Source organism: Bactrocera dorsalis, chromosome 6 (genome assembly GCF_023373825.1).
Source record: "Bactrocera dorsalis isolate Fly_Bdor chromosome 6, ASM2337382v1, whole genome shotgun sequence".
Classification (NCBI taxonomy): Eukaryota; Metazoa; Arthropoda; class Insecta; order Diptera; family Tephritidae; genus Bactrocera; species Bactrocera dorsalis.
In genome coordinates, this window is record NC_064308.1 from 4,309,438 (window position 1) to 4,325,156 (window position 15,719).

General features: G+C 39.8%; 3 protein-coding genes across 16 annotated transcripts in view; all 3 read left to right on the top strand.

Annotated features, from left to right (window-relative positions):
* Positions 1-15,719, top strand: part of LOC125779099 (glutamate receptor ionotropic, kainate 2) — a 2,985,835-nt gene that overhangs the window by 2,862,867 nt on the left and 107,249 nt on the right. The window lies entirely within an intron of this gene.
* Positions 1-15,719, top strand: part of LOC125779129 (uncharacterized) — a 530,169-nt gene that overhangs the window by 146,505 nt on the left and 367,945 nt on the right. The gene's annotated exons all lie outside the window — the stretch shown is intronic.
* LOC125779148 (uncharacterized) lies at positions 6,756-10,940 on the top strand. The gene has a single exon (XM_049459789.1). It carries the CDS (start codon positions 8,371-8,373, stop codon positions 9,364-9,366), a length of 996 nt encoding a protein of 331 aa, XP_049315746.1. The 5' UTR covers positions 6,756-8,370; the 3' UTR covers positions 9,367-10,940.

Below are 15,719 nucleotides of genomic sequence, written 5' to 3' on the forward strand. Positions count from 1 at the left end.
CGGTATACGTATACATCACCATCGCCTTTGTATGCCGTAGCATTTGCATGACGCGTTCGCCGATTATTTCCTCATGTGGGTCGTGGCATTATTATTTCAATTAAAAAAGAAAAAATTAAATTTAAAAAAATGCCTACATTAAGAGTGGTGCACCATATGTTTTTTCAAATAAGGAAACACATACATTCGTGTAATTCACTTCAACAGTTCAAAACTTACCGTTTTTTGCTCGGAAATTTACGCTCCAGCGATGTTTACACTCCAATGTCATATATTCTCCTAATTTGAATTTTCTTAATGCTAAGAGTCAAAGCTCTATATACCTACAAAAAAACAAAATATTCAAGTATTTCTCTATGCAAAATAAATGCACCGTAATATAGTTCGATGTCTTTTTGTTTTTCGATCTGCCTGCTACATACATACCTACATGGTGATATAAATATAATGCAAGTAAGTTTGTAGGTGGGAATAATAACTATGCTAGTTAAGACGAAAGTTCATAAATTTTGAGAGCGAGAGAGCGTAGCTAAGTAGGTAACAAATCGTTTAGTAAATGATTAAACTATTATTGATGTATGTATGTTAATATGAAAACGTATAATCCGCTGGCTAAGTGGGATGAATCTGACCAAACAAATGGGCTTTTGGTGTGTTTTTAAAAATAATTTCACCATACATTGAGCGCTTTTCAGCTTTCCAATTAGGTACGAGTTAAATAAAAAAAAAATGTTACATATGTGTGGTGAAATTTTTGAAAAATTTTTGGCCGATATCTCAAGACCCTAGTCACGGAGCGGCATCAAAAATACTCTATACTATAGAAATCATCAACAGCTTCCATTTGCTACCCATATTGTACCCGGGTCCACGTTCTCTTGAATTAGCAATAGAAGTCAAATTGCATACAAATTTCCTGCTATAACACGAAGTTTTTTTGTGGTAATTCGAGTTAGGAATGTTCAACTGTTATTATAATTTTCAGTAAAATGCCAAATCTTAAATCTTTCTTCAATGGCTGTGTAGCAGCCATTTGCTAGTTAAGTTATTGCAAACTTAACCAAGATTCTTACTTTCGGTAAAGAACGTTTTTTTTTTAAATAGAATCAACACACGCTGTTAACGTAATACCATGTTCAGACCGGCACTTAATCACACGATTTCGGCTGTTGAGTGGTTTATCCCACTAATCTTATAAATTTATCAAGATTTCGCCATACAAAAATGACAGTTGCAAATCACTTCATTGAAATGATTTGAAACTGATCCACGCTAAATCTCTCTGTGCGACTTTTATTTTGCGCCATCTACTTGTCAGTATTGGAAATCAGCTGATTTAGACACTACAAAGGGAAAAAAATGTAAACAAGCATTTTTTTTTTAAAGCAAATAATCTAATTTCAACTGAAAATTAACTTAACAAATGAAAAAATGCATCCATTATACACCCAGCGAAATACTTTAAAGCCACCGTCAAATTTCATATTTTTCTTAGAAAAATTGGTGTAAGCGTCCACAGATTCTGAATTTTAAATTAACGGGATGACGTTTGAATTATTTCGTATTCATTTAATATTTTAATCTCGGTAGGCGGTGAATATTTAACAATAACTGTTATCGCCAAACGAAATATTTATAAAGCCAGAGGGCGCTTATTTGATTCCATTGTTATTTTAGTTGTGATAAATAAGACTACATGTGAGTTATTAATTATTATTGCATAAGTAATTTAATTAGCTATTTACTTTCATTAACTTTTTTAATTTTTCTCGAAATCGTAAAAAATGCCTTGCGGAAAAGCTTTGACGGGCGAAGAGAAAGGAAAAATTATGGCATGTCATAAAGAGGGTTTGTCAAATCGAAACATTTCAAGACGTTTAATAGGTCGAAGGATATTGTGAGAAATTTTTTTTTAAATTAGGAACCAATTATGGAAAAAATAAGAGAAGTGGGAGGCCTCCAAAAGTGAACAAAAGGCAAAAACGTAGCATTAAACGACTTATCATGCAGGAAAATGTAAGTGCGAGACAAATAAAACAGCAAGTTAGTTTGGAGATAGGACTGCAACGAGTACAACAAATACTTAAATGTGAATAAGAATGTATTTATTGTAAAAAATGCGCCAAAACCACAAATTAGCCAGGCTTCGTTTCGCAGAAAAATATCGCTTTTGGAACGACGAGTGGAAAACCGTTATTTTTACTGACGAAAAAAAATTCAATTTAGATGGCCCCGATGGTCTCCAAAAATATTGGAGGCCTATAGGGTCTACTAGGCTGAAATGTAAGCGACGAAATTTTGGTGGCGGATCACTCATGGTTTGGGCTGGCATAACTTACAGAGGGAAAACTCCAGTTTACTTTGTAACAACAAAAATGGACTCGGAATATTACATTAAATTACTGGGTGAAGTTCTTATTGATTTCGGAGAGGAATTTGTTGGAAATAGTTCATTTTCCAGCAAGACAATGCAGCGATACATCGTTCCAAGAAAACAGTTGATTTCTTGCTGGCTCGGAATATTAAATTTTTCGATTGGCCTGCAATTAATCCTGACCTAAACCCTATTGAAAACCTTTGGTCCGTGTTATCAGCCAAGGTTTTCGAAAAGGGATGGCAATTTGACAACGTAAAATGTCTAGGAATTCCATCGTCGAAAAATGGGAAACAATTGATCAAACCGTTATCCCTTCTTTAATTAATTCTATGCCCAGACGATTGGAAGAAGTTATTGCTAACAATGGAGGTCACACATCTTATTAAACATTTCATTTTTCTCTTAAATACTAAAAATATAATGCATAATCAAAGTGGCTTTATAATTATTTCGTTCGGCTTATTTAAATTATGTTTGAGAAAACTTGCATAATTTATTTATTTTTCCTAAAACTAAGCATAAGATTAATTGAATTAAATATTTATTCGAAAAAATAATAAACAATAGCAAAATTATAGGTTTTTCTTTCATTATTGAGCTTAACGTAAGTGGTTTTATAAATATTTCGCTGGGTGTATCTACTAATTTGAAAGTATTAAAAAAAAATACGGCTTTTATTTCAAAATACTATATGTCAATCTATTCTTGACAATAACAGCTGTTTTCTAATCTTTCTAACGACAGTGAGAACGAGCTGATTAGTGAATGTAATTAAACCTAATCTAATCCCTTTAAATTTTTGGTCTGAGCATGGTATTACTGAGCAAACAGCTTTAAATTCGTTATTTTTTTCTTTTGACATTTATTTGTGTGGACATATTCAAACTTAAACCTCAAGTACAATGTCCCGGCTTTTTATACTGTCAGAAACGGTTTCGAATTTATTCATAAATGTTATTTTCACTGCATAGAATAGTTTATTATATGAGTAAAATTACAAAAAGTATACCATAGCAACGCGTGGTCTACGAGTATATATGTATATAAAAAGCAATGCCACTTTTCATTGTAATCTTATCTCTTAAGAAGGGGGTCACATATCAGGCTATATTCGGACACTTTAATGGATGATTTACTTATGTAAAGTTTGCAGAAAATCGGATTAGCGGTTGTTCAGAGCGCTCAGAGCTCCACCTGATAATTAAGTGGCATCACCTACTCTTCTTCTTCTTAATTGGCGTAGACACCGCTTATGCGATTATAGCCGAGTCAACAACAGCACGCCAGTCGTTTCTTCTTTTCGCTAAGTGGCGCCAATTGGATATTACAAGCGAGGCCAGGTCCTTCTTCACTTGGTCCTTCCAACGGAGTGGAGGTCTTCCTCTTCCTCTGCTTCCCGCGACGGGTACTGCGTCGAATACTTTCAGAGCTGGAGTGTTTTCGTCCATCCGGACAACATGACCTAGCCAGCGTAGCCGCCGTCTTTTAATTCGCTGAACTATGTCAATGTCGTCGTATATCTCGTACAGCTCATCGTTCCATTGAATGCGATATTCGCCGTGGCCAACGCGCAAAGGACCATAAATCTTTCGCAGAACTTTTCTCTCGAAAACTCGCAACGTCGACTCATCTGTTGTTGACATCGTCCAGGCCTCTGCACCATATGGCAGGACGGGAATTATGAGTGACTTATAGAGTTTGGTTTTTGTTTGTCGACAGAGGACTTTGCTTCTCAATTGCCTACTTAGTCCGAAGTAGCACCTGTTGGCAAGAGTTATCCTGCGTTGGATTTCTAGGCTGACATTGTTGGTGGTGTTTACGCTGGTTCCAAGATAGACGAAATTATCTACAACTTCAAAGTTATGACTGTCAACAGTGACGTGAGAGCCAAGTCGCGAGTGCGACGACTGTTTGTTTGATGACAGGAGATATTTCGTCTTGCCCTCGTTCACTGCCAGACCCATTTCTTTTGCTTCCTTGTCCAGTCTGGAGAAAGCAGAACTAACGGCGCGGGTGTTGAGGCCGATGATATCAATTTTTATGGATTGGGCAGAGCACACTTAGATTCAAATTGTTGGGCATGCTTTCGTCCGACCATATTTTACAAAGAAGTTGATGCATGCTCCTTATCAGTTCTTCGCCGCCGTGTTTGAATAGCGCGGCCGGCAATCCATCGGCCCCTGCCGCTTTGTTGTTTTTCAGGCGGGCAATTACTATTCGAACTTCTTCATGGTCCGGCAATGGAACGTCTGCTCCATCGTCATCGATTGGGGAATCGGGTTCGCCTTCTCCCGGTGTTGTGCTATCACTGCCATTCAGCAGGTTGGAGAAGTGTTCCCTCCATAATTTAAGTATGCTCTGTGCATCGGTAACTAGATCACCTTGGGGGGTTCTACAGGAGAATGCTCCGGTCTTGAAACCTTCTGTAAGCCGCCGCATTTTTTCGTAGAATTTTCGAGCATTACCCCTGTCGGCCAGCTTATCGAGCTGTTCATACTCACGCATTTCGGCCTCTTTCTTCTTCTGTCTGCAAATGCGTCTCGCTTCCCTCTTCAACTCTCGGTATCTATCCCATCCCGCATGTGTTGTGGTCGATCGTAACATTGCGAGGTAGGCAGCTTGTTTTCTCTCCGCTGCGACACGGCACTCCTCGTCGTACCAGCTGATCTTTTGCACTTTCCGAAAACCAATGGTTTCGGTTGCAGCTGTACGTAAAGAGTTTGAAATGCCGTCCCACAGTTCCCTTATACCGAGTTGTTGACGAGTGCGCTCAGAGAGCAGGAGTGCAAGCCGAGTAGAGAATCGTTCGGCTGTATGTTGTGATTGCAGCTTTTCGACGTATCATCGGCATACGCCAGCAGCTGTACACTCTTATAAAAGATTGTACCTGCTCGGTTCAGTTCTGCAGCTGTAATAATTTTCTCCAGCAGCAGATTGAAAAAGTCGCACGATAGGGAGTCGCCTTGTCTGAAACCTCGTTTGGTATCGAACGGCTCGGAGAGGTCCTTCCCGATCCTGACGGAGCTTTTGGTCCCGCTCAACGTCAGTTTACACAGCCGTATTAGTTTTGCGGGGATACCAAATTCAGACATTGCGGCATAAAGGCAGCTCCTTTTCGTGCTATCGAAAGCAGCTTTGAAATCGACGAATAGGTGGTGAGTGTCGATTCTCCTTTCACGGGTCTTTTCCAAGATTTGGCGCATGGTGAATATCTGGTCGGTTGTTGATTTTCCAGGTCTGAAGCCACACTGATAAGGTCCAATCAGTTTGTTGACGGTGGGCTTTAATCTTTCACACAATACGCTCGATAGAACCTTGTACGCGATGTTGAGGAGGCTAATCCCACGGTAGTTGGCGCAGATTGTGGGGTCTCCTTTTTTATGGATTGGGCATAGCACACTTAAATTCCAATCGTTGGGCATGCTCTCATCCGACCATATTTTGCAAAGAAGCTGATGCATGCTCCTTATCAGTTCTTCGCCGCCGTGTTTGAATAGCTCGGCCGGCAATCCGTCTGCCCCTGCCGCTTTGTTGTTCTTCAGGCGGGCAACTGCTATTCGAACTTCGTCATGGTCGGGCAATGGAACGTCTGCTCCATCGTCATCGATTGGGGTATCGGGTTCGCCTTCTCCTGGTGCTATGTGTTCACTGCCATTCAGCAGGCTGGAGAAGTGTTCCCTCCATAATCTAAGTATGCTCTGGGCATCGGTGGCTAGATCACCTTTGGGGGTTCTACAGGAGTATGCTCCGGTCTTGAAACCTTCTGTAAGTCGCCGCATTTTTTCGTAGAATTTTCGAGCATTACCCCTGTCGGCCAGCTTATCAAGCTGTTCGTACTCACGCATTTCGGCCTCTTTCTTCTTCTGTCTGCAAATGCGTCTCGCTTCCCTCTTCAACTCTCGGTATCTATCCCATCCCGCACGTGTTGTGGTCGATCGTAACGTTGCGAGGTAGGCAGCCTGTTTTCTCTCCGCTGCGACACGGCACTCCTCATCGTACCAGCTGTTCTTTTGCACTTTCCGAAAACCAATGGTTTCGGTTGCAGCTGTACGTAAGGAGTTTGAAATGCCGTCCCACAGTTCCCTTATACCGAGTTGTTAACGAGTGCTCTCAGAGAGCAGGAGTGCAAGCCGAGTAGAAAATCGTTCGGCTGTCTGTTGTGATTGCAGCTTCTCGACGTCGAACCTTCCTTGTGTTTGTTGGCGTGCGTTTTTTGCTGCACAGAGGCGGGTGCGAATCTTGGCTGCAACAAGATAGTGGTCCGAGTCGATGTTAGGACCTCGGAGCGCACGCACATCTAAAACACTGGAGACGTGTCTTCCGTCTATCACAACATGATCGATCTGGTTGGTGGTTTTTCGATCCGGAGACAGCCAGGTAGCTTGATGTATCTTCTTATGCTGGAATCTAGTACTACAGATAACCATATTTCGGGCCCCGGCGAAGTCGATCAGCCTCAACCCATTTGGGGATGTTTCCTCGTGGAGGCTGAATTTACCGACCGTAGTGCCAAAGATACCTTCTTTGCCCATCCTGGCGTTGAAGTCGCCAAGCACGATTTTGACATCGTGGCGGGGGCATCTCTCATAAGTGCGCTCCAAGCACTCATAAAAAGCATCTTTGGTCACATCGTCCTTCTCTTCCGTCGGGGCGTGGGCGCAAATCAGCGATATGTTGAAGAACCTCGCTTTGATGCGGATTGTGGCTAGACGTTCATTCTCCGGAGTGAATGATAGTACTCGGCGACGGAGTCTCTCTCCCACCACGAATCCAACACCAAACTTGCGCTCCTTTATATGGCCACTGTAGTAAATGTCACAAGGACCTACTCGTCTCTGTCCTTGTCCCGTCCATCGCATTTCTTGGACGGCGGTGATGTCAGCCTTTATCTTTACGAGGACATCTACCAGCTGGGCAGCGGCACCTTCCCAATTAAGGGACCGGACATTCCAGGTGCATGCCCTCAAATCATAGTCCTTATTTCGTTTGCCATGGTCGTCATCAAAAGGGTGGTCTCTCATCCGAGGCTGTGTTTGCTTTTTCATTGGGGGTGTTTTTTTACGTGGCGGGTCCCAAACCCAGCGCACAACCCTATGCAGGGGATGTTTCGCCTTCTCACATTAGCTCGCCTTCAAACGGATGTTCTTAGGCTACCCAGAGGATACTTGGTCAAAGACCGGAAGTCGTGAGCTGCTTGAGTCATATGTAAAAGAATCGTTTCTGGCCACTCCCAAGTGAATGGCGATCAGAGAACTTTCCTCACTTGCGTGAACTTCTACACATGACTCCATCCTCCCAATTGCTTAAATAAAATTCATTCGCTTTTATAACGTGAACAAAACAACACGCATCCGGCTATTTTGTTCTATTTCGCTTTTCATCGCTATTCGTTCCAGCGCAAAAATTCTTGCGCGACGACATACTTTTGTTGGTGACCCCGACGTGATACCGCGTGCAGTTACATTGCATACTTTGTTGCTTCTTTCGCAGTACCGTGTACAGATCACCAGATCCTACAGTTAACTCATCGCGGTTAATAGTTTTGTTGTTCGTAGTTTTTCTCCTATTTTGCCGTGCAAAAATATACAGTGTACAAATCACGAACTTCAACTGTTAATTTAGTTGAACAGTTTCATTTAAACAGTATTAATATATATAAACAGTTTGCCGTGCAACAGTTATCTCGTAACATTCGAGCGGTCATACAAGTTTAAAAAAAATGTCGTTTTTAAAAAGAAAACGTGAAGCCATTTTACGCAAGTTAAATTCAATACCACTTGGCATGGAGGAACTTAATTCCATGGATCATGCAGAGCTGTCAGTCAGATCAGCAGCTACCGTCATTTGGAGGAGCGTATACAGATTGGCCGAACTTTTTTGGCATATTTCAAACAATAGTACACGATGACACAGAATTGTGAGACTTGGAAAAATTCCAGCATCTTCGTTCATGCCTAAAGGGAGCAGCACTGAATACTATACAATCACTTGAAATGCGTGACGAAAACTACACAATTGCTATGAAATTACGTAGTCAAAGATTCAGTAATCAACGTTTGATTTTTCAGGCACACATTCAAGAGCTATTCGGATTACAGAGGGTGAGCACTAACAAGAAATCAGGAGAGTTGCGTTCGCTAGTGGACAAATTAGTATCGCATGTTCGAGCCTTGCATTCGTTGGGTACGTTCGAACAAATAGCTGATTGTTTGCTTCAGTATATCGCTGCACAGAAATTGGATCCCGAAACACACGCATTATGGGAAGAAAAGGTTCCAGTTGACGAGTTGCCCACGTTAACGGACATGGCTACGTTCTTGCAGAGGAGATGTCAAACATTAGAAAATGTGACTCATGCTATGGTAACAAAAACACCTAGCACACAGGTGAGCAATACAAAGTATCGTAAAAATGCATTTGTTGTTTCTAAGACTTCCACCAAAAGTTGTGCGATTTGTCAAAAACATGACCATATTGTGTACACGTGCCCATTATTCGCAAGCTTGAGTCCAAGTGACAGATGGAAGGAAGCCAAAAGAGCACACCTGTGCATAAATTATCTCAAACCAGGACATCAGGTGCAGCAATGTAAATCTTCTACATGTCGTTGTTGCTCAATGAAACATCATACCCTGCTGCATTTTACTCAAGTCCACCAAGCCGTAATTGGTATTTTAGAAACCACACCTGGTCCATCACAGCCAGCTGTCCTCGTCACAAGGACATCAGAAAGTCGCTCGCCTTCACCTCTGTCACGCTCTTGTTCAACTGAATGTGTGATTCTTGCAACTGCTATTGTTTTTGTTCGCAACAGTGTCGGATCGCTAATACCATGTCGCGCGATCCTCGATTCTGCTTCACAACTCAACTTTATAACGACGAGATTAGCAAATCAATTACAAATTAAAGAATCAAAATCGTCTTTAGCAGTTTCCGGTATAGGAGATTCGGAATTTATTGTTAATTCTAGCGTCAACAACAAAACTTAGAGTCGTATTCGACGGCTCAGCACAGACTAAAACTGGTTATTCATTGAACAATGCGCTGATGGCAGGTCCAACCATTCAACCGAAGTTAGCCGACACTCTTCTTCGTTTTCGTGCAAATCTGGTCGCCCTAACCGGAGACATTTGCAAAATGTATCGGTGCATTCGAGTCACCACACCTGATAATTACTTGCAATGCATACTTTGGAGGGACGATCCAAAAGATGACATAGGAATATTTAAACTCGATACGGTTACTTATGGGACAAAGTCTGCACCATTTTTGACTATTCGCACCATGCACCAACTTGCGGTCGATGAAGCAGTTTTATACCCCATTGGTTCCAAAATCATTCAAAGCGATTTTAATGTCGACGACTTAATCACTGGTGCTCACACCGTTGAAGAAGTAAAAGAAATAATGAAACAAACCTCTGATCTGTTAGGTAAAGGAAACTTTAAAATTCGAAAATGATGTTCAAATAAACCAGAAGTGCGTAGCAATGTGCCTGATGCAGATAAGGAGAAATTAATCGAATTCGATGATGGAAGTGTTTTGACAAAGACGCTTGGACTTCAATGGAATCCCGATGCTGATAATTTCATATTTTCGTTTACCTCTCACCAAAACAATAGAAAAATTACTAAGCGCTCAGTTTTGTCGGTTATTGCTCAACTTTATGATCCATTGGGATTAATTGGACCCGTAATGTGCAAGGCAAAAATATTCCTTCAGCGACTGTGGGTGGAGAAGATCGATTGGGATGAAAGTCTACCAATGACTTATCAAACAGCGTGGTTTTATCTTTACGATGAATTTAATAGTATAGGAAATATGACTTTTCCGCGATATGTTGGCTTACCAAATTCTAGCTTGGAGTTACATGCATTTTGTGACGCCAATCTCTCAGCTTACGGGACATGTATATACAATCTACGAATATTTAACTGTCGGTTCTTTTGCTGGTCGGATTCTACAACGGTTTTGTCATGGATCAAAGAGGAGCCTTCACGTTTTAATATTTTTGTCGCCAATCGCATTACAAGTATACAGCATTTAACTAATGGCATGGAGGGGCGGTATGTACCAACACATCTAAGCCCTGCAGACATCTTGTCGAGAGGTGCATCGCCCATAGAGTTATCAAACTCTTCACTTTGGAAATTTGGACCCCCATTTCTGCTTGATTTGGAAACAAATTGGCCAGAAAGTAGTATTCGCGTTAGAAATTTACCTGAACGGCGGAAAAATGCATTACTTTCGTCAACTTCATTAACTGATATATCACTTGATTGTAAATATATAAACTCCTTCACAGTAATGCAGCGCATATATGGTTACGTACACATGTTCATAAAAATGGACCATTCAGGTATTCTTGATACAACACATATTCAACAAGGAACCTGGTATTTACTTCGTATGGTGCAAAGAGAGAATTTTTCTTCTGAATACAAGGATCTTAAAAGATCTGTGCAAATAAGTACGTCGAGTAAATTAGCATCCATGTCACGATTTTTAAACTCATTGCACTTATTCGAGTACGTGGTCGTTTAGAAAATGCGTTATTGGATTACCATTCACGACATCCAATCATTCTACCCAATGGACATCCCCTAACAGAATCTATTATAACACATTTTCACCATCAGAATCTACATGCCGGACCCCAAGCATTACTTGCTGCAATTCGACAACAATATTGGCCCCTGGGAGGCAAAAAGGTGGTGAGTCACATAGTACACAAGTGCGTGCGATGTTTCATATTACGACCCAAGATTTGCGAACAGATTATGGGAAACTTACCAGTAGACCGCGTCCGTCAAAGTCGGCCCTTTCTAATCACCGGAGTTGACTATTGCGGACCGTTCTACTCCTACTGATAACGCAACGAACTTTGTTGGAGCAAGAAATGAAATGGCAGAATTACAACAACAATTTCTCAAGCAGCAACATGTTGAAGCAATTTATCGGCAGTGCCTTGTTGAAGGAATTGACTGGAAGTTTATTCCACCTCGGTCTCCTCATTTCGGAGGTCTTTGGGAGGCCTCAATTAAAATAGCGAAATTCCATTTCTGGCGAATTGTTGGTTCTGCAGTAGCCACTTTTGATGAACTTAGAACACTCGTATGTCAGATCTCAGCAGTTATTAACTCTCGACCACTTTGTCCAATTACAGAAAATCCCGATGATATTGATGTTCTCACACCAGGCCATTTCCTTATAGGCGCACCACTAACGTCTCTACCAGAACCAAACCTTTCAACAATAAACACCAGTCGACTGGGCAACTGGCAGCGAATACAATTCATGCAACAGACCTTTTTGGAGAGTTCCGAATATTTATCACTGTTGCAACAACGCTCACGATGGCGATATCCAAGGAACAATATCTCAATTGGAACTCTTGTCCTTATCAAGGATGAAGCATTGCCGCCACTCAAATGGCTGCTTGGAAGAGTCACTAAAGTCTTTCTGGGGAACGATTCTAAAGTTCGTGTAGCTGAAGTTAAGACGGCCAATGGTATTTGCAAACGAGCCATCTCTAAATTGTGCGCTCTTCCCATCGATGATCATTTAGCTGGCGGTATGACTCGCCATCGGGGGGAGTATGTTCAGAGCGCTCAGAGCCCCACCTGATAATTAAGTGGCATCACCTACTACTTTTTGTAAATTTACACACTCTGCAATCCCGTCAAACATTAGATGTAACAATTGCTTAAATAAAATAAAATTCATTCGCTTTTATAACGTGAACAAAACAACAAGCATTCGGCTATTTTGTTCTATTTCGCTTTTCATCGCTATTCGTTCGAGCGACGACATACAGCGGTTCTTCTTATATCACATTTTTTGTATTAATTCGATAAATATGTTATATCTGTATATATTTTATATATACATATAAGTATGTTCCCTATAGCTGACTAAACCGTTGTATGAAATGAAAAATGGTCTGAACCACTTTATCGGGAATCCAGTGAGGACGGTGTGTAAAAAATTCAGAAATTGATACTTTTTAGCCAACTTACGAGCGAAAATTTCCAAAATTAACTTCTCCATACAATTTTTTTGTTTGTTTTCCAATTGATTTATTTGTAGATTATTTGAATCGTTCAAATTCGGTCGTTTGCTTTCTTTATTTTCGGCTATTTAAAAGGTAAATTATTGAAAATTATTCAGTGAAATCTTTATGTGTGTTTCATACAAAGTGATTAATTACAGATTGAAATTTGTTACAAAGCCGCGAAGAGGTTGCCCTACTATCGGTCGGTGTCTTCTTGCTATCAATATACATTATACTTACATTGGCAGCCCAAAGCACATGCACGAGTACTGGCAGGATTCTATGACATACGTGCGAAAGTATGGATCGCGGTCAATTAGCAAGCGATCGTCACGATGTCACAGCACGACTTTTCAAACAACAGCTACGATATTTGATAGACTCTATCTTGAAACAACGTATAAATTAGAGATCAGCGATATTGTGATTTTTCGATATCTGTGATTTCAGTGATTGCTATTTTTAAATCACTGTGATTTTATATTGCTATTGCGATCGCAACTAAGTCGACGTTCAAACGTCGTTGTTGTTGTTGTAGCGGCAGATTCTGCCAATTTGACACTGTTTGGCCGAATAAAAGTCCGGGTCTGTTCCACTTACGTAGACCCGACTGTCGTGGGAACGACGGAAACATTTTGTCGTTATTGGCGGCAAATTCTCTTTTGGCTCCTGTAACTCGAGTCAAGTTTTTCCGCCTTTATTTTCACTACATTTTCGCAAATGTTGGAGCGGTTCGGCTACCTGACACTTAGAGCGTATTCCATAGTTCATTTGTATGTTGGTATGAGGTTTCACACATTTCTTAGAAGGAATTACCATTAGTGTGGTTGATAATTTGTTTGTTTAGAATACCAGCTTTTAATATTTTCAAGACCAAATAATTAACGCGAGTTTCCTAATCTTTGGGAAAATATTAAAAACCCGTAATTTTTTACTCCATCATTTTTTCTGAAATTAATTAGTTACAATTTTTGTTTTCATCACAAAAAGCTTTCAAATTTGGTTTGAACAATAAGTAAAATTAAAAATTTTATTAAAACAAATTAAAATATTCCATTTTGATTATATTTCATCTACCACTTCAAACATCACACTTCACTTCTTTTCCTTGATACATTTCCTGCCATTATTAAAAATTATAAGAACGTTACACTCAAAATTTCAAACCGCTATGACGAAAAATAGCATATACGATATATACAATACCCTGAAGAAAGTTGTTACTTTTCTGCTATTTGCTATTGTGATCGTAATTCACAGGTTCGAACTGCGATCACAGTTTCGAACTGCGATCGCAATTCACTGGTTCGAACTGCGATCACAGTTTCGAACTGCGATCACAATTCACAGGTTCGAACTGCGATCACAGTTTCGAACTGCGATCGCAATCGCAGTTCATAGAAGCGAACTGCTATTTATAAAAAGTGATCGCAGTTGCGATTTGCGATTTTTCAATCACAGTGAAAAAATCACCGGTAGTGAAGTATCGCTCATCACTAGTTTAAATGGTGCTGTTAGATGCTGTATGTACTGTTAGTCCAGTCATTTAAGCTTAAATTAGGTAAGAATCTCAGAATTCGAGACACCCAGCTGTAAGTCTGTAAATACTTGTATATTGACACCCTAAAAGTTGTCTCAAAACCTACTTATGGTAGGGTGTAGGCAACTATTAAATTTCAAGGCCACGGGTCACAAAAATCGGTTTTTTGCGTTTTTTTGTAAATATCTCATTTCCTATGTGTTTTTTGCTATTTGTATTTATTGTAAATATTGTAGAATACAAAATTCTCTACAAATTTTGTTTGAAAAAATTTTTCATACGGTGAACCGTTTTCGAGATAGAGAGCGGAGAGCGCGAATTTTGTTTCACGGTCGCGTTCGAACGTTTTTAAAAAGTTAGTACCGAGTTTTACCCTAAAGAAATTAAACCAGGTGGTTGGGATATTGGAATCAGACTAACTTTCACTTTATTAATTATAATCGTTCAAGTTACTATTGCAATGAATTATTGCTTACAAATCATAAATACTTATTATACTTATTACATATGTTTACTTAAATGCTGGCTAAAGTAATAACCTTATAACTTAACAGACTGTCGGAAACATTGTTAATAAAATGATTTTGTTTTGTATCTTTTAACTTGATTTTTGCGATAGCAAAGGAAATGGTATCATATTACAATTTTACTGTTTTCCGGTTGTGCTATTGATTTCATTAAGAAATTCAACAAATTTATCAGTCTTAATGTTTGTTGCTGGTTTATTTATATATGTAACTACTCCCCCTTTTAAATGAGAATTCTCCTGAATTTTTTTATTTAATATTATTTTTATATATTTGTGCTTTTTGATAAGGATAGTAGCTACTAATAAAATTATAATTTTGCTTAATATGTTGCAAATATGTGATACATTCGTATGTATTTTCAATTAAAAATGTTTTCTATATTTGATTTATGTTCTTCTACAATTTCGTCAAAAGTATTTTTTTTTTCGTGAAATATAATAATAGATATAAAGAAAATGTTGTAACCGTAAAATATAAAGACAGTCATATATTTTACGGTTACAACATTTTCTTTTATATCTTCAACAAAATTTGAAAAATAATAGTCATTAATTTTAATTGAACAATTATTAAACCTTATTACATAGTTTCCTCTTATTAATGGTAGTTCTTGATTACATGTATTATTAATTTTTAAAGTATTTGCATTTTTAATAAGATTTGTTTTTATATTTAATTGTATTATTTCGAGTTCTTTATATTTTTGGGTAGGGCTGAGCTCAGGCTACTACCGGGGTCACAGCTGGCGGATAGTGGACGGCCTACGCTAAGTAGGTTAGCTGCGAATAGTAATACGCAGCCCCCGACCAAGAGCTGCAGGAGAGGAGGGCTTGGCTCAAAACGCCTAACACGCCCAATGAACCTCCGGCGAAGAGGCGAGAAGATGCCGCCTTTAAATAAGCGTCAACAACCCCCACCGGGGTTGCACCGAGGGAGAACCTACCCACGAGAGGGAGGCAACAAAGCGACGAGGGAACCACACAGTGAGCAGCACCAACAGTGCATGCCAGCGAAAACCCTGGGCAAGCGCCCATCAGAATCGAGACCAGTAAGGTTCTGATTATGGAATACTGGAAACCAATAATGGACTAGTCTGACAAAGGGCTGGGGAGGGCAGTATTCTGTCACCTCAGTAGATAAGAGTGACATCTTATCGAAATGGCTGGCAGGCTAATACTGCTCTCACCTCCGTCTCGTTAAAACCATGGCAGGTCTTCA